This window comes from Typopeltis vanoorti, chromosome 3, assembly GCF_054136105.1.
Source record: "Typopeltis vanoorti isolate ZY-2024b chromosome 3, IOZ_Tvanoo_1.0, whole genome shotgun sequence".
NCBI classification, from domain to species: Eukaryota; Metazoa; Arthropoda; class Arachnida; order Uropygi; family Thelyphonidae; genus Typopeltis; species Typopeltis vanoorti.
The window spans coordinates 153853157-153878871 of NC_143551.1; the positions used below are offsets into that span (position 1 = coordinate 153853157).

Sequence of the window (25715 nt, forward strand, 5' to 3'; positions counted from 1 at the left end):
ACAGAGTGGGGTTAAAATTCAGATATTACAAGCAAAATTGGCATTGACATTCAAAAATATTTATATGCTAGCAAACTAATTATCCAGAATAATTTAACCTGAGTATACAGACTTAACGTTTAAAGGTTAGTGTAAGGGTGAAAAGGCTAAGATTTTTTTAATGACCATCCCACCCATAAAAAAATTGTAAAAGTATAGTATATTATCTACAGTACATGTCCATATATCCTGCTTCAGAGCAGAACATTAACAGCAGAAATCACCTACTATCTAAATTACTTCATTTTTGGTTAAAATAAGTGGATTCATATGATTAAATTATTATTATTTTTATTATTATTATTATTATTATTAAACAAGACCTCATGGAGTCAAAGACTCATCTAGGAGGTCCTTTTATCTCACACACATCTCATCGTACCGCGTCTTAAACACATTCAAACTCCTTGCAGACACCACACTCTCAGGCAAGGCATTCCAATCATTCACAACTCTGCACGAAAAAACCTGCCTCTCACTCCCCTACTCACACCCTCTTTATACAGTTTCCAGGGATGACCTCTGGTTCTCCCCTGATCTCCCACTATTCTCTGTAGAACTTCTCCACCATTGATCCTATAACAACCCCTTACCAACTTGTAGGTCTCTATCATATCTCCCCTCTTCCTTCTCTCCACTAGACTCTGCAAATTACATATTTTCAATCTTTCCTCATACTCGACATTCCAGAGGTCAGAAACTACCTTAGTCAGTCGCCTTTGGACCCTTTCCAACATCTCTTCATCCTTCTGAAAACCAGGTGACCAAATCTGGGCACAATAGTCCATGTGTGGCCTAATCAAAGCTTTATACAATGGAACAAGAATCTCCCTACTTCTACACCTCCGCATCATTCTGAACTAATTTCTGAACTAATATTTGTGGAGTTATTTTAGGAAGAATGATGAAGAGAGTTGTTTGGAAAATTATCGATTAGTTGTATGAGAGAGGGGTCATTACTGATAAAAGTACACTAGTTCCTTCCACATTCAATATTTTAGGATTAGGTACTGGAAAGAGTAAGAGTACAAAGCATCCAAACATGGGAAGTTTTTTTTTTTTTTTTTTTTTTTAATTTAGGATGGTTGCTTTTCACCATCTCTAAGAATTATTCTATTTCTTCATATGATGACAGTATTTGTTTCCATAGAAAAAACTGAAAGAGAATATCACCATGATTGGCCAAGTGCCAATCATAGTGATATTCTCTATTCTGGGCTACAACAGTTTTGTATAGTATAGAAAGCTCAGTGTTTTGTAATACTTTAAGGTATTTTCTTCTGTTTTGTCTTCATATATTAAAAGTCTGGGAAAGAAATGATCTGTGGAAGTGTTCCAACATTCCTAAGTAAAGGACCTATGAGAAGACCTTATGTTGCTGGCTGTTTTGGTCTTTTTTTCCTGGATCCAGATATAATACCACTTTGTCTAGTAAAACTAATTTCTTAATATAGAGTGGATAGAATGATTGGAAACAGAAATAATTCACATATACTGGTTTCTTTATGAAAAAATTGATAGTTAAGAACCTGCTTTTGCAAGTTATTGTCATTTTTGTGTTTCCAATGTGAATTGGAGACTGCTGTAAAATTTATTGCATTTCCAAAGTAACTCTGATTAACTGCATCTTGGGTACCTATGATGAGTATATCGCACAGTAGAGTACATATGTATATTCCAGGTGGATCAGAAAGTGATCAGAAAAGACCCGTCAAACATACATTAGTATATTTGGTGTTCAAAGGTATCAAATATCTTATAAACCAGAAAATAGCAATCATGATAAAACTATTAAAATACAACTGATAATATTACAGTACGAAAAGTAGCTGGAGTCTAAACAGAAGAAATTCATAAGCATGTTATGTCAATTTTCATTATAGCAAACATCACTACATTGGCTCAATGTATGAAAGTACTGAAAAATCATGGCTAAGACCCACAACATCAATACCATGATAAAGGAAATTCAAACAATATAATTTTACAATATAAAACTTTACATTTTACAATATTACAATAACATTTTATGATGTAAAACTTATTCCTTTGGTCTTATAAGTTTACTATAGTAAGCATTTGGGTACAATGCATATAAAAAAAAAATTAAGCACAAATGCCTCACCCACTGCTTGCCCATAGTGGCATAACCAAACTTCTCACTTCTTCCAACCAACAACCACTTATAAAAAGTATAGAGTAAAATAAGTGTAAAGCAATTTGTTTATGTGTACTGCTTTTAAATTGCTATTCATATCATGAATAGCAATTTAGAATAAAGTACAAATAAAGAACTTACTTTAACTGTGTGTGTGAGTGTTAATGAGTTGTTATAAGGCTTTTCTCAAAGGTACAGCTATTCCTTAACTGATTTACCTGAAAACTAATATCACCTAAACATCAATTCATATATTAAAAAAAAAAAAAATCATGTACTGAGAATGTAGCAGTGGATATTTTCATAGCAAACATTTCTGAGAATGGTATATTTTGAGGTTTTGTAGGTTCATGACATTAGCATCTTTACCAGAGGCCAAAAGTGATAGTTAAAAAAAAATAACAATGCCAGCAGATATGTCTAGCTGTAATTTAAAAATAATGCTGTATGACACCTATTCATGAATGGTTATAAATTTTAGATATAATCTGGAAAACCTAGTCAAGAGTCTAAAAATGCAGCTTTTTAAACCACTAGTTTCTCAGACTTCTGTGGATAAAGAACATATAACTGTTTTAAATCCGGTATTACTTCAACATGAAGATTGATAGAAAAATTTTAAATCTTTACCATTTTTAGACACTCTAAAGTCTGCGAACAAAATAAACTTAGCTATTCAGTTGTATATAGCTATATCCTAAGTGCAAAGTCCCATCACATCACGAAAAATTGGCATTAAAAGACCCTTTGAGACAGGACTTACAGGATCTCCAGCAGCATGAAAAGAAGAAATCAAGAATTAGAATATCTAATTTTTTCATCCTTACAAACAATGGTTATAACAAAAAACATAGTTGATGAAATTCTAAAACAGCTCCCTAGAATAACAAACAGGAAAAACAAGAATAAACAGGAGCGCTAGTTCTCGCTTACATTCATTAAGTCACAGAAAACATATTAAAAATATTTTGCTAACAAGAGATAAATGCTGCTTTTTTGCCTCAAAAACTGTAATTTCTTTCAAGTCTCCTGAGGCTTCCATTCGCAACTCAAGAAACCCAGAGTTCACGAGATCACTTGCTCATGTAGAAAATGTTATATAGGACAGGCAGGCCAGTAAGAACACATCAAGGAAATAAAAAGAAAACATAAATCAGGATTAGCAGCACATACAACAGACATTGAACCAAGTACTATGGTGACGTGCTGAAATGGAATACAATGATTATAATTTCTATGGCAAGGCATTCAAAAAGTCACCTGAAATGTTAAAAACCCACATTAGTGAAGGGGAAAAAAAAAAAAAAGCATGACCCTACATTAGATTTGATCATCTTTTGTTAAAAATCTGACCACAGCAAAATGCAGATAATCATCAGGAATACAACATAAGAATAAGCGCACTTTCCACTATTAGTATTTTTTGAATATTATGTACTAATGTTACTGCTATTTGCATTTCACAAAAATCAGTTAATTCATTTTTTTTTACTCTTATGATGAAATCTACTCTATAATATAAAATGATAAGGCTTTTTTTGTAATGTTTTTGTGTCACGTTTTTTGTCAATTTATTTGAAATGTTTTGAAACTCAGGGCTACCCTGAGTGTCAAGTCTTCAAAATTCGAATCATCAGAATTCAAGGAGAACTGGCCTAATAGTCTGGAACTCGGCAGGCAGGGGGGGGCATCATAGGCATCAGGGGAGGCTGGGCCCCATAGTGTACTATAAAGTTACACTAGTCGAGAGCTAAATGAAACTGTCCTAGAGCTCAATAAATAGAAATAAATACAAGCTAAATAAAAATGGTTCTATCATTCCATGTGGAATTGATGCTGGATTTAAAATGGTAATATTTTTTTAAATTTAAAGTATTTAAAGAAAAGAGCCAATAGGCTTCATTTCGACGATGTAAAACATTATTTAAATTAAGGGGATATTAAATCCCACATTGTTTTAAAACCGAATAAGAAACTCAAAGATCGGAATCAAAGAGTTTCATGCCGAATATAGTAACTATAAAGGTATCGGCGACTACTAACGTAAGCTAAAGCACGTAGTTCAAGTACGTAGTACAAACTAGGGCAACTCGTTGCAAAGGTGGAGAAAGTTCTCCTAGGAGATGGGCTTTACATTATGGAAAATACTAAGAATAGCGATCAGAACTTTCTCCACCTTTGCAACGAGTTGCCCTAGTTTGTACTACGTACTTGAACTACGTGCTTTAGCTTACACTAGTAGTCGCCGATACATTTCTAGTTACTATATTTGGCATGAAACTCTTTGATTCCGATCTTTGAGTTTCTTATTCGGTTTTAAAACAATGTGGGATTTAATATCCCCTTAATTTAAATAATGTTTGATATCGTCGAAATGAAGCCTACTGGCTCTTTACTTTAAATAATTTATGGGTGCACCTTTTTGTCAACTCGTATAGCAGAGTATATAAGTTCTTTTCACAATACCCTTAGTATTATATTATACTTTGGTCTAGCTACTCACTGATGAGATCTCAATAAAGATCGAAACCGGTCTGGGTAGTGACCTCCCACCATAATGTATCACATCATACATCTGCTAGGAGATGGGTTTTACATTATGGAAAATATTAAGAATAGCGATCAGAACTTTCTCCACCTTTGCAATGAGTTGCCCTAGTTTGTACTACGTACTTGAACTATGTGCTTTAGCTTATACTAGTAGTCGCCGATACGTTTATAGTTACTATATTCGGCATGAAACTCTATGAGAGACCACTACTAACGTTATTGGAAGCCTGAAGTGGCTTCCAATAACGTTAGAGGTATCTTCAGAAATGATCCCGTTTGGTATGTAAGCGTGCAGCACAGCTTATGATGAATTATTTATTCACTTATTAAATATTCATTATTCAATTTTTAATAATTAAGCAAGCACAACTTGTGCTTTATTAAACAGAGATAATTTATTAAACTTAGAGCACGATAAAATGCTAGTGTTTAGAAACACAAAAAATTGCAGACTTACAATGAACTCATTTGGCACTGGCCACAGATGCCGAAATACTGGAAGTTCTGAACTCTAATATGCTGGACTATCAGAAATGTACTGTAATAAAATTATTCATAATTTATTTTTAATGGTATTAACACCACCAAACAAACAATAACAATCAGGGAAAAGAAGGAGTAGCTATAGTATTCAACACTAAATACGAGGCTAATCTTCTTGAATGGCAGGCAATATCAAGTAGAGTGATTTGGGCAAAATATCAGAATGGAGAACTTGACAATGAGACTTATTTGTGCCTATGGTCCCACAGAAGGTTCTACTAAAGTAGAAATGGAGGAATTTTTTGAGGCTTTAGAGAAAGCAACTGACACAATGAAAAAAGAAAAGTTGGTCCTTGCTGGGGATCTAAATAGCAGAATAGGAAATGATTGTCAGACATACAGAAATATTTTGGGAAAATTTGGAGAAAAGAGCAAAGCTAATAATAATGGCAAATATCTGTTAGATTTCTACTCAGGACATGGACTGGTTATTACTAACACAATGTTCCAACATAAAAATGTGCATAAATTCACATGGAACAAAGAGGCAAAAAGTCTCATTGACTTTTCTTATTCCTTAAGTAAACATTTCAGCTACTTAGGCACAATTTTTACTGAAGATGGTAAATTAAATATGGAAATAGCAACACAATAAACAAAGTAGAGTCAACTGAATAAATTTATATGGAATAAGAGAGAAATTAGTCAAAACACTAAAGTTTTTAAGCTACTTAGGCACACGTTTTACTGAAGATGGTAAATTAAATATGGAAATAGCAACACAATCAACAAAGTAGAGTCAACTGAATAAATTTATATGGAATAAGAGAGAAATTAGTCAAAACACTAAATGAGCTGCATACAAGACAGTGTTCAAACCAATTTTAACTTATGGATCTGAGAGCTGGGTTAAAAATAAAGCACTTGACCAAAGACTAGACTACAGATATGAGAGTCCTGAGAAAGATTAGGGGCATGAACAGATGGCATCAATGGCAATATCATATTAAAACAAGGATATTAGGAAAGAACTTGACATTGTGAACATCCAGGAATGTGTTAGCAGAGCTAATCTCAGATGGTATGGTCACTTAAACAGAAAGAGAGAGGAAAAAGGGCAAAAACAAGTGTTCTCTTCCAGGTTAATGAGAAAAAAGATCCAGAGGATGATCAAGATATAGATGGATTAATAAGTAAAAAGTGTCTTAGAAGACAGAAATATAAGACCTGATAATGTTCAAGTCTTGACAGATAACTGATTAATTTGGAGGAAAATTGTTGATAGGAAGTTAGTAATGATGTAAGTTTTTCATGTAGTACTAATCATAATATCCCGTACACCCCTTGAGGGTACATGTCAGGAATTCGATGTGATTATGATGAACAAACTATTTTATTAAAAGATGTTTTATTAACTGCCTATATTTCATTGAATTTCATGCACATTATCGGCCATTGCCAGTGGAAGATTGATCGTTCTGTTTTCATCATGATGTCTAATTTTGGCATTTGTTTGGGTGTGATGGCAAAGTTATGCCCTAGACTAAGAGCATTCTTGGCTTCTTCAGTGAGCACTTCTGATAATAAATTTACGACCATGCAGTCTCATCAAAGTTGTGGTTGGAACGTAGTATATGTTGGCACTGTTGTAGGATTTCACTGCCATCAGTCACACCCAAACAAATTCCAAAATTAGAAATCATGATGAAGGTAGAACAGGGCATCTACAATCTTCCACCAGCAATGGCCAATAATGTCCATTTAGATATAGCAAGGATCCTAAACAAGGATAAACCATCAAAAAGCAATATACCACATAATGAAATAACTGCTTTAAAAAAGTTGTATAAGAATAAAAATATTATTATTACAAAAGCCGATAAGGGAAATGCAACAGTTATCATGGATCAAGAAGATTATAACAAAAAAATGCAAGATCTCCTATGTGATGGTTCTACATACCAAATTATAGATTGAGACCCCACTATGTATCAAAGGAAAAAATTCTGCAAAATACTAAAAAAAAGCGAGTTTTGGCCAAAAGAAATCATCAAAAAAATAAAACCAGATGTTAAACCACCCCGTATTTATGGATTACCAAAATCCACAAATCTAATATCCCCCTACGCCCCATATTCGATAGTAAAGATCAGTGGTTCTTAACCTTTTCGAAGTCACGGAACAGTTGATTATAAGAAAAATGTGGGGAACACCAAAATCATTAGGATCACAAAACTAACAATAAAAATACGCACGGACTTATCTTTTATTTTATAAAAATGGAACTTATTTTAATGCGATACTTGAGCTTGTCAGCTTTTGCAGATTTCAGTAATATCATGTCTAATTATGTGATATTAGTAAGTCTTTCATGCTTTTTAGTTTTTATACTGGTTAATATTGAGAAACCGAGCTCACATGAATATGATGTTGAAAACTATACCAAAATTTTCAGTGCTCTTGTGGAGAGAGCTGGGAATTTGGCTTGGACAAAAATCCGAAATTCCTCAATAGTTATTTCAGAGAATTTTATTTTTAGAGTAAGATCCATTGACAAGGTAACTAATTGTTGTTCTTCTTCGTGCAATGAAAATTCACAACTCGATGTATTAACTGTGCCAAATGGATTTTGTATCCAGTCATAATTGTGTATATTAAAGAAGGAAAGTAACTTGAAATCTTTTCTTCCAATATTGTTAAATGTTCTGTTACAACGAAAATAATTCTCTCAACATTTTTAATATGGAGCGAAGGAAACATATACTGTATTTTTTTCTAATATGCAGTTTTTCCAAAGAGATACTTTTTTCTGAGAAGCTGACAATTTGTCAGTGGATGTCAAAATATTTTCATTTTCCCCTTGGGTACTTGCATTAACGCTATTTAAGTAATTAAAAATATCGGCTAAATATGCTATTTTAGCACACCAAATATCATTTTGAAGACATTTTACATAAGGATCTGTACCTTCATTTTGAATAAAGGCCAATAATTCATTCTTAAGTTCTAAAATTCAGAATAGCACTTTACTTCTGGATAACAATCTTATTTCAGTGTGCAAAAGCAAAGAATTGTACTTGGCTTGCATAGTATGTAAAGTTTTTTTAAAAAGGCGTGCTTTTAAAGGTCTTGACTTGATGTTATTTACCATATTTACAGCTTGGTCTAGTACAGATTTTAATATTGCCGGTAATGTTTTTGAAACTAGGGATTCTCTGTGCAAAAAACAGTGTGTAGATATAATATATCCTACAAATGCATAACCTATAAATGATATTCTATTGGTTTAGAAGTCAACGTACTTCTATTGGTTTAGAAGTCAACGTACATAGCAGTCTTCAGTTGTTAGGTTCAGCAGTCAATTACACTCAGAACAGTGTCATGTGACATCTTTCACTGGTGGAACACTGGTTAAGAACCACTGGTATAGATAGTCCCGCATATACACTTATCCAACATTAGCCAATTTGCTTGTGACCCCCTTACTGGCAACTCCTCTACTTTTGTAAAAAAATTCAGTCCATTTCAAATCATTTTTTAAAAATCATATCCTTAAAAATTCAGACATAATGGTTAGTGATGATGTCACCTCTTTATTTAGCAATGTAAATTTACCTTGATTTGATGAAGTCTAAATTTCCCCCTGATATCTTTGAATTATTCAAATTTACTATGTGTGCAGGTTACTTTACATTGGGAGGAAAAATCTACAAACAGATTAATGTTACTGCTATGGATTCCACCCCCTTTAGCAAATTTTTACATGGAACACTTTCAAAACAAAGTACTTACCACAGCTACATGCAAGCCCTTACTCTGGTTACACTATGTTAATGGTGTGTTTGCCATTTGGCCCCATGGACAAGACACTTAGGATGCGTTTGTCACCTACCTAAATAGCCAACACCCCAAAATCCACTTCACAGTAGAAAAAAGATCTAATAGCTGTACCTTTTCTTGACACATTAGTCACCCACCTTTCAGATGGTTCACTATTTTTTTCCATTTACAGAAAAACCATAGTTTAACAACACACACACAGGAAGATATCTACATAAACACTCAAATCATCATCCAGTCCAACAGTATGGCATTTTAAAAACACTTACACATAGAGCCATTTGTTATAATAACAATACAGCTCTGTCCACAGAACTCAAATATCTGCACCATACATTCTTAGCCAATGCTGCAATTCCTACAACATAAAATACTGCATAGCTCCATTACCCCACCCCCTCCCCAATACACAGGAACACAACATTACTATTTCTATTCCCTATGTCAGAGGTACATCTGAAAAGATAGCTGAAATACGAATGAAACATGCCCTTCGCACCACATTCAAACCTCATGTTAAATTAGAAATTCTAATCGGCTCGCCTAAGGATAAACTAACTTCACCCTCTAGATAAACCTGGAGTGTATAAAGTTTCCTGTGACTTGACCTACTATGGGCAAACAGGAAGATCAGTTAACATCTGCCTGGAAGAACATAAAAAATACATTCGCTACTATTATTATGGCAAATCAGGACTAGCAGAACTACGCTTTGGACACCCCTTCACACAGGATAAGATGGAAGAAAACGAATGTGTTATTCAGAAGTCGTTACTGATTCAAAAGATTATTTTTTGAGTCAGCCATAGCTATGAAGAATTCTCCTAACCTGAACAAATATGGTTGCATTAATTTGCCGAAAAAATTTGGAATTTGGGAGACTGTTATCTTAGGAGAAACTCCCACATAGTTGTCTTTTTATTATTATTATTACAACATTAGAGGACTAAAACAGGGCTTTAAGTCCTGTTTTTGCACCAAAACAGGACTTTAGATCTTTTGTCGATTACAATTGTATTGTTTCACTTACTCACTGTCATGTATACAAACTGTGTTGTTCTCTGATGATGCCGATTTGAAATTCAGTGAAATATAAGTAGTTAATAAAACATCTTTTGATAAAATAGTAATATTTTGTCAAAAGTTAAACTGTTAATACAGTTAAAAATAAGTCATGAACCGTCAACATCTAAGGTTATCTGTTAGATTGTAATAAAAATTAGAGCTTTACAATGCTTTCATAAAATACACTGTAATGAATAAGATGTACTCAAAACTGAGGAACATATACCTATGACATATATTAGTTATCACTTATAATAAATGACACCATAAATGAAGTCTATGCTGTTATATAATCATACCTTCCTGGTTATACTCAAAGCGTGTAACTATTCCTCTAGCTCCATTTACCAGCCCTCTTTGCATATCTATATTTTTTGTTAACATAACTTGAGTCCTTTCCTTAAGAACAACTTGCTGCCCAACCGGACAATGAGAATCCATCAATTTGGAAAGTAAGGGTTCGCTGTCAAAGGCTTGAAACACATGAGATTTACCTAAATAAAAATTTTATAAGAGTTATAAAACAAGTTTTGAATATGCTACCTTTTATTTTTTATTACTGGCATGTCATCCCTCAAAACTGGTTTGCATATCTCACTTCCTGCTTGGTTATCTTTCAACCAAGAGTTTTCAGGTTTAGAGAGGTATGATAACACTACAGTAGGTAGAAAATACAGGTGATAAACGTTTAACAAAAAAAAAAAAAAAAAAAAAAAAAAAAAAAAAAAAAAAAAAAAAATTCATAGCTAACCAGAATTTATATACTTTTTGCTTAAAAGTTAAACATTATCAACTCTGTGTTAATGGTTGTTGTCGAGTCCATCGAAGAGCATCTAGATATGACTGTGGGCCTGTAGAACTGCTTTGGCAATCTGTTGAACTTTGATGAAGTAGAGCTTTTTTTATAGGGTTACTGTCAATTTTCTGCAGAGTAGCAGCGATTGCTGGACAAGAATAGATATGGGCAGGTGTTAGTTCGACTCCTGAACAGTTCTTGCATATTTCATAGCTTCTAGTACCATCTGGGTAAATTTTCATGCCTTTAAAATGTTCCGTCCTTATTCTGGTGATGATTGTGGTTATTTCTCTATTTTCATTCTTCTTCTTGATAGTTTGTTTTACCAATCTTATTTTTGTGACAGAGTTAGCATCAGTTAGTGTAATTTTTGAGGTAAGTATCTTGGCTAGTCTGTCTGCTCGCTTGTTGCCTTCAATATTTACATGGGTTGGTATCCATTGCAGTGTACAGTTCTTATTTTTCAAATTTAAAGTTGTTAGCTGTTCATGAATTTCCTGTGAGTGTTAACAGTCTGTGGAAATTAAACTGTACTTAACAACTTTCTCATTAAGGTTATCACCAGAGTATACATATAACAGATATACCCAGTGGTGAGCTATAAGGGGCTCGCACAAGCCCTTTATTAAATTTTTCTCAAATTTGCGAGCCCTTTGTTCTACTTCTTTACTTTTTATTTAAAAAAAAAAACTTTTTGAAATATATTAAGCCACAAACTCGTTCAGTAACCTAACAAAAATTAATCTATTCGGCAGTGTATAGATTATTTGGAATTATTGTTTCAACTCCTCTATAGTGAAAGTTTGAAAATAAATATGCAATCGTATGGTAAAACCACTAGACAATCAGATGTTCGTAAAACTGTCATCAGCAGGTTGTTCCACTGGACATTAGTTTTGTGTTCATCAGTACACTGATGTATAACAGTTGTTTGTGTTTAAAATTTAAAAATAATAATAAATTTAAAAACTGTAGATTCAGCAAATTTTATTTTTATAATTGTAAAAGTATTTTTCCCAAAAATACTTTTACAATTATTTTTACATTGATTCAATGAATGTGCAACAAGTTGGAGGAAAAAACGAAAATAATTTACCTGATTGCTGGAACGAGAAGCAAGCATCGCATTTCTAAACGCAGTATGTATAAGTGGTTAGAAGTTAAAACTGGTAAATTAGGATGTCGTGTTAGCTCAAAATATAAAAACTTAAGTGTTGAAGGAGAAAAAAGTTGCTTTATCATCAAAGGAATGGGTAGAAATGAAAGTAGAACCGAATGGAAACACTACAGACTCAAGAACCGCATCTTTGTGTAAAAAGTTATCTGAACATAATGAATCATTTGCTCATAATAAAATCAAAAATAAATGAAGAATGTTGCAAATCTATATTACCAAATTTAATTTACAAACTAAATGAAAAAGAAATTTTGATAACTTCAAAAATGTTTAATTCTGTTTATAGTTTGGTGAATTAAATCGACCAATGTTTGATTTTCCAGATTTAATCAAGCTCCAAATTAAAAATAGTATTGTTCTAGGATTATCATTGCATTCTAGATACTCAGGAATAGAATAGTTGAACATATTTCTAAACAAATAAAATTAGATATATTCTCCAAAATAATAGAAAAAAAAATGCAAAATTTCTATAATTGCAGACGAATCGAACTGGAAATCGAACTTGCAGAACTGGAAAATACCACCGCGGAATGTATGCAAGCTACTTTAAATTCATATGGATTTTCTGATAACTTAAAAAATCATCCTATTGCAGTTTGTTCTGATGGAGCTAGTGTAATGTCAGGAAACAAATCAGGCAATCAAACTTCTACAAAAATTTCACAACGTTGTGATTTGGCATTGCATAGCTCATCGTTTACAATTAGCATTACACAATTCGATAAAAAACATTAAAGAAATAAATTATTTTGAAATATTTATGGATAAATTATATGCTTTTCATCATCAATCACCAAAACATCAACGAGAATTAAATATGATTGCAAAAGACCTTGGTATCGAAATTTTATTCGTAAACTGCAAGCTGCCCATCATGGTCCAATAGAAATTGGACAATGATGGGCAGCTTGCAGTTTACGAATGGCTCTTGCTGTGTGGAGAAATTACCCAGCTTTATGCACGCATTTTGCATCAAACGATAAATAAAGACTTTTTAAACCGGCTCTCAATTTGGAATTTTTTAAAGATCTAGCATTAATGATTGATATCCTACAGGAATTGTCATATTTGTCAGAAGCTCTACAAAGTCGTAATATAAGTATTATAAGGGCTAACTCCTTAATCATGCGAACAATTAATGCAATTAATGATATTAAAAATTCTGTAGGTGAATCTAAAATTAATACCATGTTAAAATCAAAACAATTTGAAGGAATAGCAATTGAAAGCAAAATCAGATTTCACAAACTACCGAGAGAAACATTACTAAACTCTCTTATGTCTTTAAAGGATAGATTAATGCAGCAAAGAAATTTTAAACTTAAAAATGAAAATTATGAGGATTTGGAAGATGAAGAACTCAAAAGCATTTTAAATGTTATCCTGAAACATGGAGTATGGAAGAAGTTATGTGTCCATGGTTAGAAGGGAAAAAAAGATAAGATCTTTAAATGTTATTTTGAAATATGAAATTAAAATTAATGATTTTAGAGATTTAGTGGAAATGGCTTTGACTGGAAAGTTACAAAACGAAATTCCCAGCATGGCGAAAATTGCCAAAGCAATTATGGCAACAATTGTAGTTTGCAGAACTGAATCCGAACGAGCTTTTAGTGTGATGAATAACATCGTAACGACAAAGAGATCTTCTCTCACTATAACATATTTTGGATTTAATGACAATATGTATAAATGGGAAACCCTTGAATGAATTTAATCCAAATCCCTATGTCAAATCTTTTCTAGAAAATCATTGCTTGGGTATAGATCCTCCTAGAAGAACACAAGACGTGAAGGAGGAAATAAGGTGTGGTAGCTGTTGTCATAAATATTTCCTTAAAGTAATTGTTCGTAAATGTTAACTTGTAAAGGAGAGAGTTTTTTCAGGGTAAATGTGCAGCAGACAGCGAGGTTTTTTTTTTTTTCCATGTAAAATCTTCTTATAGTTTCAAAAGTGATTTTATTAAATAAAATATTATAGTTACTGTTACTTCCATTTCACAAATAAGAATTCACTTTTGGTAGTCTCATATAAATAAATAGGACTATAAAATAATATCCCTTGATTGGTACTGTTGATTACCACTTGAAGTATAAAAACAAAAGAGAAATATAACGTATTTCAATATTATTGTGTTTAGATAATATTTATGTATTATTTATAGATTGTTTGTCATAAAAACTTCTATCATAAACAAAACAAATTAATTTTGTTTATAAACATCCCTCTGTGGGAATGGATGTTTGTGATTGTCTCTGGAAATACTAGTGATGGCGGTCGGCGATAGATGCCGTTGGTGTAATTTTTTTTTTTTTTTTCCATCGACGATGCGAGCCCTTTGTTAAAATTTCCATAGCTCACCACTGGATATACCATATTACCAACAAGGGTTTATTAAAGAATATAAATTGTCCTGGTGCCGAAAACTATTTCAACTATCTTTGTGTAAAACTATTTCTCAAACTGGTATAGTGAAATTATAGCAATAAAGCATTATGCTTTTTGTGTGTGAAAAAAAGTATGAAGAAAGTATCAATATACATAAAGCATAACCACAGCAATACTAAAAAAACAAACAAACACAAAAGTGAATTTTTGTAACCCATAAAGAAACTAGTATCACTGAAGCTGAGCACTGAAGATTTCCCACATTCAAGAAATTTCAGTTGTCCTACAAGATTTGATACATGTATAGAACTTCTAAATACTTAAACCAAACAGGTTAGTCTCTAGAGATCAGAAAAATACACATCAAGGAAATTTGCCATCAGGGGAAAGGGAAAGAAAAAATTCATATCTGTTATAAAGAGCCAGAGAAAAGCAATGCATCAACTGAAAGTACCACCATAATTCTTTATTAGAGTGAACACTGACTGCAACGTCAAAGAAATTATTTAAATCTATTACTAGTTGTTTAATAGATATATGTGCATTAGATGTACTGTATTTTTTTGAATAACAGCTTCACATATGTAAGAGAAAACTAAATATAATTTATTATTCTTATATATTTCGCTCAATATGTCATGAGCTTCTTTCAAGGAGAAAACAGAAAAATTTGTAACAACATTTAAATTCTGAATATGAGAATGAGTCATACAGCATGTGTATAATATCATGTGTCTTGGTCTCAGCTGTCCAGTAGGAGGAAATGCTATTAGAGTTTAGAGATGTGGAAATAAATGTATAATTAATTAATTAATTTAAAAATAATAAATAGAAAAATAAAAATATATAAACAATTAACAGCAATCACTTCCCAAAACTAAGAAACAGACATACAATCTGTCCAATTAAGATTAGGACAGTGGCATAGGGCTTCACACGATTCAAAATATAGATAATCAAATTTGAACCTACTGTAGTGTAGCAGATAGTGTAGCAATCTGAAGTTTTGGAATCCAAAAACTTATATAATCTTGATGTTCTTTGATTCTAAATGGTAGCAGAACAGCCAGTCTGGCCAAGTAGCAAAGATGACAAGAACAGGGTATTTGATAAACACCAGGCAAGGATAAAATTGATAATGAATCTTTGATGGGTGGTCAGAAAGATGACAACTTTAGGGCTGGTTTGAAGATAGTGTACAAATTATATCTGTAAAGGATCCTTGCTATTTGTACAGATGTTCATTAAGGTATGGTATGCTGATCATTTTAATATCAGATCTTAACATCAATTCAGATGTCTAGCCAAAATAGGACAGATTGCAAGAATATGGAATCTGGTACACTCCTATGTGCACCAAGTGCAGAAGTTTGTCTTTTCTGGAAAGCATGATCAAGGAAATGCTATTTATTAGTTTGAAGGTAGACTGAAATTCAAATTTTTAGGACTTTGAGATGTGTTTGGAGATTTGTTTTATACAAGGCACAGCAATTCTCTTAGTATCCAATGATGAGATACTGATATCATTGTGTTGTTTAAGGAAACTGACAACGTAGACTAAATAATAACTAAAAATATATCTAAAAATATAACTAAAAAAATAACTTCCTTGGCTGTCAAGATGACTGCCTGCCGATAAGTGTTTCTCATATGAGAGACAGTTTAATACCACCATATTTGTTTGGGTTGGGATAATTGGTATGAGCTGTAGCATATTTGAGGAAAAGCCTCTTGAATTTAACTTTCCTTCTGCAGAGTAAGGTGGCTTTTTTCCAACAGATACTGTGCCAGGTATCCAGAGCATGGTGCACTAATTCTGAGTGGCCATAGTGGTGGAAACAGATGCAATCCTGGTGCTCTAATATATACGGATGTTGGCTGTCTTACCTGTTTGGCCATAGCATGAACAGTTGCAGCTGCAAGGTACCTAGTACACTCCAGGTAAATCCAGAGGTTGTAGCTAGTCTTTGGGAAAGCAGATAAAGGTTGCTAGCTTTCTGTGCAGTTTATAAATGGTCACAAGATTGTACTTATTTTATTTTTTTTTTTTTTTAAAGATCTTGACCACCTTTTCTGATATGCCATGAATATAAAGATGGTGATGGATTTCACTGGCCATGGGTGAGTTCTGTGTTGAGTGTAATGTTATCTGAGTAAATTAATTTTGCTTGGTGAACTTGGATGGAGGGGGTGATGTGACTGTTGATGGATGTATTTACTTTGTGCGTGCATGTGTGGCTTTTCTGTAGATTGTGAACATCAGAGATCCATTTGGTTGTCCTGTAGCTGGGATGTCTAGGAAGTGCACACCGCTTTACTTTCTACTTCTGTTGTGAACTGGATCCTTGGATGTTAGCTATTCAAATGGGACAGGAAAGTGTGTAAGGTGGTCCTGGCATTGCAGTCAATTTGCAAACATATCGTCCACATAGCGTAATCAAATAGTGGGTTTAAGGGGAGAAGTATTTAGAATTCTTTTCAAATATCTCCATGAAGAAGTTAGCCAAGCAGGGAGAATGAGGAAAGCCCATGGCTGTACCCTCTCTTTGTTTATAGAATTTTCCTCGCCAAACAAAATAGCTGAGTTCATATTGAACTGAAACAGAGCTGAGATATTGGGAAGAAATTCTGTTTGATTAAGTACCCAAGGTGTCTTTATGTGGGACATTTGGGAATAAGAAGACATCGAAACTGACCATCAGGTCAGTTTCAGAGCATGGGGTCTTGATTAATGGACTTAAAATGGGCTGAGTTTTTGATATGTGACAAGGTATTGCCAGTAGTATAAGAAAGCATTTTGGATAAATATTTAGCTAGTTTGTAGGTCGGCAAGTCTATGCCATCATTGGGCATAGAGCAGTGTTCCTCAACATTTTTTGGATTATGCCCCACCAATTAACATTTTATGCCCCACCTCAACGTCTCAAACATTTTGATGCCCCCCCTAGCATAATAATCAGCCAAGTTCTGAAAACGTATAATATAAATATGTACATGTATATTTTCTAATTGCCTCCCCCCCCCCCCCACCGTACACTGGCATAGAGGAACATCCTCTTTACGGATTTTTGGAAATCCATAAATACTGTGGAATCTGGACTTGAAGAGTTTTAGTTTATTGGTCACATGAAAAGTGACATTTTTAGCAGTCTATAGGTGGTTGTGATCTGTGTGGGTGGGGATCATAATTTAATTGGCAGTAAGTAAAGCAATCTTTAAGAATGGTGGTCATCTTTCATTATAATCTGTATAATTTAAAATGACAGTAGCACTTCCCTTGTCCACTTTCAGGATTTTTTTTTTTTTGTGTTATTTCTAAGATGTAGAAGAGCTTTATATTCTCTGTTGGGCAAGCTGCTTATAGGAGATTTCACCTGTGATAGCACATTGGCTACGTCAAGCCTATTGTTGGCCTCACTGATGGGAAGGTTGTAGATTCCACACTTGATCTGAATCGTGAAATCTTTGGTCGGTACATGTCTGGGAACAATGGCAAAATTTTGTCTGCAAATGAGTGCATTGATGGCATCTGCTTAGATGATAGTGGTGGATAGGTTAACAATGCTGTTTTCAGGCAGTCTTGGAGACAATGGTAAATTTTTTGTTAGGTTTCCAAACTTTTTGACATACTGACTTTTTACTTTTGTGGATTCCTTGGCAGCCAATGCATTTGAGACATCTTAGCATTCAGCATAGGAAGCAGGGAAGGATTTGACAGCTGTTTGCTGACAAAGCAAAATAGGCAGGGTAATCAGCAATGCTGCTTATATACAATATTTACAGAATGACTTGAATGGGCTGGAATTGTGGGTATGTGAAAATGGCTATCAGTTCAATGTTAGTAAATGCAAAGCCATGCCCTTTGGTGTAATGAGATATCCAATGCCATATTATATTGGTGAGATTATGCTAGAAGAAACTGATTAGGAATCTTGGACTTTTAGTAGACAGCAAGTTGAAGTTACAAATACAAGTTACAAAAAGCAAAGACTACAAATACAACTCAGAGGATAACTGCAATGCTAAAACAAAGCTTAACATATAAGGATAAGAAGCCAATTTGCCTCTCTACAAGGCCTTGATATGATCTCAGTTGGGCTACTGGCACAGGTCTGATCTTGTTTCTGTGGTGATGCTGATACAACAGAAAAAGTGCAAAAGGAAGTGTTAAGGATGATATTGAGATTGTGGAATACAGATTATGAAGAGTGATTGAGAATCTGCAGACACTAGCAAACAGGAAAGAGGGATGATATGATTGAGACTTATTACCCTTTCAGAAGTTCATACACGATACTAGGAGATGGAATTTTTCATGAATACAATGAAGGGAATGAGAGATGGATTTTCTCTCATAGAGTGGTGCTTAATTGGAATGGGCTGCCATTGGAAGTGGTAAGTGCAGGTAGTGTGAATAAATTAAAAAAAAAAAAAAGTATAACTGATGTGGATGATATGTAGATCCCTCGATGGGTCCCTGATCCTCCCCTAGAGGTCTCTCTTAATAATAATATCAGTAGATATGTTGTTATACCAGTCAAAACATGTCAGATACTATCACTCTGTTTGCCAGATGCAATTTTGAAATATGATTATTATAGGCATTACACCTGGAGACAAATTATCCAACTGTAATGTTTGTCTATAAAAAAAAGAAAACATTACAGGTATCCCTTGATTAACGTGATTAATTAATCTCTCGATGTTACCATGTATATCAAAATCGCGTTAATCAAATTAATAACCAATGGTAAAAATTACAATTCGTCCATGATCGATTAGTGTATTAATAATTCGTTTTATACAGTACTCTTTTAGGAAAGATAAAAAATGAATGCAAAGTAAATGTTTAATAAATGCTTGTACCTACATTAGTTACCACAATTTTTTTTTATCAAAAAAGTTATCAAGAGTCTTTGAACAGTTTTAGTTTTTTTTCCTATCAGCATAAATTCAACGATAACAAGCAAAATGACTCTAGACCTTGGCAAACAAGCATTCTTCAATTAACATCTGGATCCATTACTATCCATTACTTGCTGCTTAAGGGATTCTAACCTGTGAAATATTCCATCCAGTTCTTTGGTTATCTCCTTTGGAACCTCATCTTCACATTCCATTTGTTCGTTGTCTTCATATGCGAGTTGTTCAATTTCAAGAAGATCGTTGTCACTGAAATCTTTTGAATTTGAATCCAATAATTCTTTAACATCTTCTACATCAACAATACCAATACCAAAACCTTCACCGATTGCAACGATTTCTTCAAACATGTTGTTCACAGGATTTTGGAAAACCACCTAAGACATTAGTGCATTCTGTAAAAGGTGTTTCCAAACAGCTCCCATGCAGCTAGAAGGCATTTTTCTCCCACAAATCATGAATGTTTTCAATTGCGTGTTTAATGTTAAAATTTTTCCAAAATTCTTGGAGTTTAATCGCATCTTCTTCTACTGCTTCTGAGAATGTCTTTCTCAGAAGCAGTAGAAGACGCTTCTACTGCCTTTGAGAATGTCTTTTTAAGAAAATAGGCTTTGAAAATTGCAATGACACCCATGTCCATGGGTAGCAATGATGTTGTATTTGGTGGAATTATGGTAAATTTCAAGGCGCATCAATTAAAACTCTTGCCACGTATATAAAGGGATTGTTGCAATTAATTTCGCCATGTTAATCAAATCCCACGTTAAGCAAAACCGTGCTAAGCAAGGGATTCCTGTACTCAAGAATCTCTCATGACAGTACCATTTCTATTATTTTGTAATAATCAACAATAAAAATCGTACAAAAAACGTCATTTTTATAGGAAAAATTTATTGCCTATTGCTCTGTTAGAATTCTACCTTACTGGATTGATTAGATAAATTATAATTAAGTAAACTGATTTCTAAGAAACCATACTACATACCAGACAACTTTTTTAGTTGTGATTCGTTAATATAGTCAACATCGTCATTATGAGTGCACAGCTTAGTGGCTAGTATTCCATCTTTGTCTATTTCATTATCAATTGTAGAATTAAGTATATTAACAGCAGTTTCAGTACACCTGGAAAATTTTATTTCACATTCATAAAGTAATATTTGCAAATAAAACATTAAGAGGAGGTAATTTTTATTGAAATCATTAATTTGTTTAAATAAACATCAAAAAATTTTGTCAGTTATGTAGAATATATATAAAAGTATTTATGTTCCAAAAATCATTAACCACCCAACTGGCCATGACATATACTGCTTGGAAAGAAGCTGACAGACACCATAGTATGAGGAACAAACAGCCATGGCACGCACCTTAATAAGATGTAGGACCTCCTTTGGTTGCGATGACTGCAACAATCCTATGGGGCATGCTTTCCATAAGCGTGTGATAGCTATCAATGAGACTTTTGGACCATTCTTCCTGTAGGCATGTTATGAGGTGATCCTGGACTGATGTGGGACGGATGACCTCACCCGATGCTCCAGTTCATCCCACAGATGTTTGATATGACTGGGATCAAATATGGTGACGTTGATGTCTACAAACTACACCATTACAGCAGCAGCCTTATGACACAGTATGTCATCATACGGAAAGAGACAATGGTCAGTTCTGCAAAAAACGTCACAGAGTACGAAGAATTGCATTGTCCAGAATGTTCAGATACCTCTCGAATAACTTAACATGTATAAAACCAACAGTACATCATCAATGTAGAACAAACAGTTAAAGGAATGGAATACAAAGTACAGAACAGTCGGTGGATTACCAATTAAATTGTTGTCACGTGCCAGAAGATTAATATTAATAAAATATTATTAAATAATTCTTAAAAACTATTTCATTGATGGTTGCATAAGATAAGAATCTCCCAAACTTTTGGGAGAAAGAGACAGTCATTTCGATTCAAATTCGGCCGATGTAAAAGGGCTTCGCAACTTTTTTTAAAAAGGAGTTCATATTTAAACCTGTATCTGTGGAGAAGACAAGCTTTATGCAACAATCTTATGCAACCATCAATGAAATAGTTTTTAAGAATTATTTAATAATATTTTATTAATATTAATCTTCTGGCATGTGGCAACAATTTAATTGGTAATCCACCAACTGTTCTGTACTTTGTATTCCATTCCTTTAACTGTTTGTTCTACACTGATGATGTACTGTTACTTTCAGTACGAAATATTTGTACTTTTAATTGATTATAAAGTTATCACTGTTGGTTTTATACATGTTAAGTTATTAATTTTGCTACAGGTACCTCTACAGATTAGTCTTGGAGCTCAATGTTTATGGCTACACAAACCGAGGTCCTAGGCCAAACCAGGAAAAACAGGACCATACCATCACACCGCACCTCTGAATTTTATAGTTGGGGTTACACACTCTCATAAAAAAAGTTCACCAGGCATCCGACACAACCACACCTGCTTGGTAGAGGATGTAGCATGATTCATCACTCCATAACACACCATTCCAAGATTCTATGTCACACTATACATGCTCTTTGCACCACTGAAGACGATGCTGCATATTGATTTGGGTAATGTTAGGCTTGCATATTATGGTCCTACCATGGAAACTCATGTTGTAAGACACAGTTCTAAATGTTTTTGTGCAGATTCGTGTTCCAGTCGATGCCTGAAACTCCACATTTAACGTGTTATCAGACAAATGGCAGTTTTTACATATTATCCTTTGTAGCTGTATGATCATGTTCAGTGAGTGTGGTGGGTTGTCCAATGAGGATAGCACTTGCAGTTGACTCCCTGCACTTCCATCTCAGTACGGTATACTGTTTACTGAACTGGAATGGCCCAATTTGTGAATGATTTGCTAAACAGACGGGCCTGCAATACAGCATCCCATCAAAGCCTCTCTCAAACTCTGTCAGTTCCCTTCTTGCAGCCATTTCATAAAATTACCAAGACAGTTGCACTGACTTAGGAACATCATATTCCTCCAATTTATACTGGCTACAAACATATGACTTATGTGGCATGATGCACCTTACCCAATAGAATGTCCACTGCCTTCTTTCTAATCAGTGTATATTGATGTGAATAAAAACATGGATGCTAAGTGTCGATTAAAACTGCAAACCACTGATTATATTCCATTGAAATAACGAATGCAAGCATAATATGGTTGATATATTTCAATCACATAGACATTTGGGTAGTTAACAGGGTGAAGGTTAATAAGTTATGTGATTTTTTCATATAAGCACTAATTTAATCAGTAGTTCAGTAGATAGGCTTATGTACGAAGTCTATTTAAGATACGAGTATGTATGTACATACCAGTGGCATCACATGCCCATTATAGTTGGGTGTGCTGTAGTGGCTTATGCAACCGACAAAACTTAAATACAGATCTTTGTTATATTCCCATGCTTTCTCAACTATTTGTTGTAAAGTGAAGTTCTGACCCTGACAGCCTCTATTTCACTTGAATCCAGCTTGTTCTTCACCAAGCTTTTCTTCTACAATTCTTCTCAACCGTTTCTCAAGTATATTTGCATAGATCTTGCCAGGAACACTCAGTAGGGAAATACCTCTGTAATTCTCACATTCAGTTTTATTTCCCTTTTTATATATAGGTACTATCAGAGCTCTACTCCAATCATCGGGAATTCGTCCCTCTGTCTAGACTTTCTGAACTATGCAGTGTAGCCGCTGTAAGACTTTTATCCCCCCCCCCCGCATTCTTCAGCATTTCTGGTCAAATATCATCTACCCTTGCTGCCTTTCCACATTTCAAAGCCTTTGATGGCTTTTTCTACTTCAAGTAGTATGGATATGTATTCCTGACTGTATGCCTGTTGAGTGTTTTTTACCACTGTGCTATCACTGCTTGTTTCGTTTAACAATTTTTTGACGTAATTACTACATACTTCAAGGATATCTTTTTCTCCCGTTTCAGGTCACCTTTATCATCTCTAACTCCTTTTACAGCACTCTTTCCTCCATTCCTAAGCTTCTTCAACAACCTCCAGAATATCTTACCACCTTGTTCATATTTATTTTCTATGTTCTTGCCAAAGTCCTCCCATGAGCTAGTTTAGCTAGTTTTACACAGTGCTTCACTTTCTTACATTTGTCTCTGTATTCTCTAAGAGCAAAAGCTGACTTATTTGACAGGAACTTTTGATATGCTTTCTTCTTTTCCTTCACTGCCTCTTTAACTTCCTGTGTCCACCACGGAGTTCTGATTTTTCTATCCTTGCAGATTATCTCACCACATGCCTCTCTTGCTGAATCAATCAGGGTTTTCTTCAAGGCTTGCCACTGAATCTCCAAGGTTTGGTTCCTGTTCTCAAACTCTTTCATTTTTTCTTCAATAATCTTTGTGTATTTTAGTCTACAGTTCACATCTGAGAGCTGCTCAACTTTTATTCGCTTTAAAACTTTCTTACATATTATTCTTTTCAATATGAATTTCAATTTTATCCTGCTCAAGACTAAATAGTGATCATTTCCAATTTCAAACCCACTGTACACTCTGGTGTCCTGCACCAGGGAGAAAACATCACTATCAACAATAACATATGAGATTTTTCTTATTCCTTGTTTCTCCATGTGAATTTCTGTACATTTTTATGTTGGAACATGGTGTTAGTAATAACCAGTCCATGTCCTGAGCAGAAATCCAACAAGTATTTGCCATTATTATTAGCTTTGCTCTTTTCTCCAAATTTTTCCAAAATATTTTTGTCATCATCATCAAATTCCTGCCATGTACCCTCAAGGGGTGTACAGGATATGACAGTACTACATGAAAAAATTACATCATTACTAACTTCCTATCTACAATTTTCCTCCAAATCAGTCTGTTACTTGTCAAGACTCCAAAATTATCAGATCTTATATTTCTATCGTCTAAGGCACTTTGTACCGTATCAATCCACCTATATCTTGGTCTTCCTCTGGGTCGTTTTCCTGCCAACCTGGCAGAGAACACTTGTTTTGCTAATCTTTCCTCTCCCATTCTATTTAAGTGACCATACCATCTGAGATTAGCTCTGCTAACGCATTCCTGGATGCTGACAATGTCAAGTTCTTTCCTAATATCCTCATTTTTAATATGATATTGCCATTGATGCCATCTGTTCACGCCTCTAATCTTTCTCAGGACTCTCATATTTGCGGTCTCTAGTCTTTGGTCAAGTGTTTTACTTCTGACCCAGCTCTCAGATCCATAAGTTAAAATTGGTTTGAACACAGTCTTGTATACAGCTAATTTAGTGTTCCGACTAATTTCTTTCTTATTCCATATGAATTTATTCAATTGACTTCCCACGATACCAGCTTTGCTGATTCTGTTGTCTATTTCTATATTTAGTTTACCATCTTCAGTAAAAATTGTGCCTAAGTAGCTGAAATGTTTTACTTGTTCCACAGGTTCTCCATTCACAACACAGTTGACATTTTCAATGATTCTGCCTATTTTCATTGTCTTTGTCTTTTTATTGCTGACCTTCATACCATATCTATTACAACAGCTATTCAATTTAGTCAGAGAATCTTGCAGACTTGTAGCGGATTTATTTAGAAGTATAACATCATCCGCATAAAGCAAAGAGCTGACATTAACATCTCCAATTTTGATATCAGCTTTAATACCACTTTCCTTCATTATGTGATCCATATAGATAATGAATAACAGAGGGGATAATGTACATCCTTGTCTCACACCAGATTTAACATTAAACCATCTTCCTGTACTTCCTTCAATTCTAACTGCTGACTCACATCTCAAATAAAGACTAAAGTATTGATTGATATAATGCCCCATTGACACCATATAACTGCAGCATATTGAATAGCTTCTCTCTCTTGGCACCTTGTCATATGCCTTTTCCAAATCGACAAAACTTAAATACAGATCTTTGTTATATTCCCATGCTTTCTCGACTATTTGTCGTAAAGTGAAGATCTGATCCTGACAGCCTCTATTTGGCCTGAATCCAGCTTGTTCTTCACCAAGCTTTTCTTCCACAATTCTTCTCAACCGTTTCTCAAGTATACTTGCATAGATCTTGCCAGGAACACTCAGTAGGGAAATACCTCTGTAATTCTCACATTCAGTTTTATTTCCCTTTTTATATATGGGTACTATGAGAGCTCTACTCCAATCATCGGGAATTCGTCCCTCTGTCCAGGCTTTCTGAACTATGCAGTGCAGCCACTGTAAGACTCTTATACCACCATACTTCAGCATTTCTGGTCGA

The 25715-nt window shown here is 34.1% G+C and overlaps 1 protein-coding gene across 2 annotated transcripts in view; it reads right to left on the minus strand.

The window, feature by feature from the left end:
- Nucleotides 1–25715, minus strand: part of Pif1 (Pif1 DNA helicase) — a 122375-nt gene that overhangs the window by 21120 nt on the left and 75540 nt on the right. For both annotated transcript variants that reach the window (XM_090416143.1, XM_090416144.1), the window contains exons 5-6: nucleotides 20409–20548; nucleotides 10435–10629 (exon numbers count right to left, since the gene is read on the minus strand). In XM_090416143.1, coding sequence (XP_090272269.1) covers nucleotides 10435–10629; nucleotides 20409–20548 — 335 coding nt within the window. The remainder of the gene's footprint in view (nucleotides 1–10434; nucleotides 10630–20408; nucleotides 20549–25715) is intronic.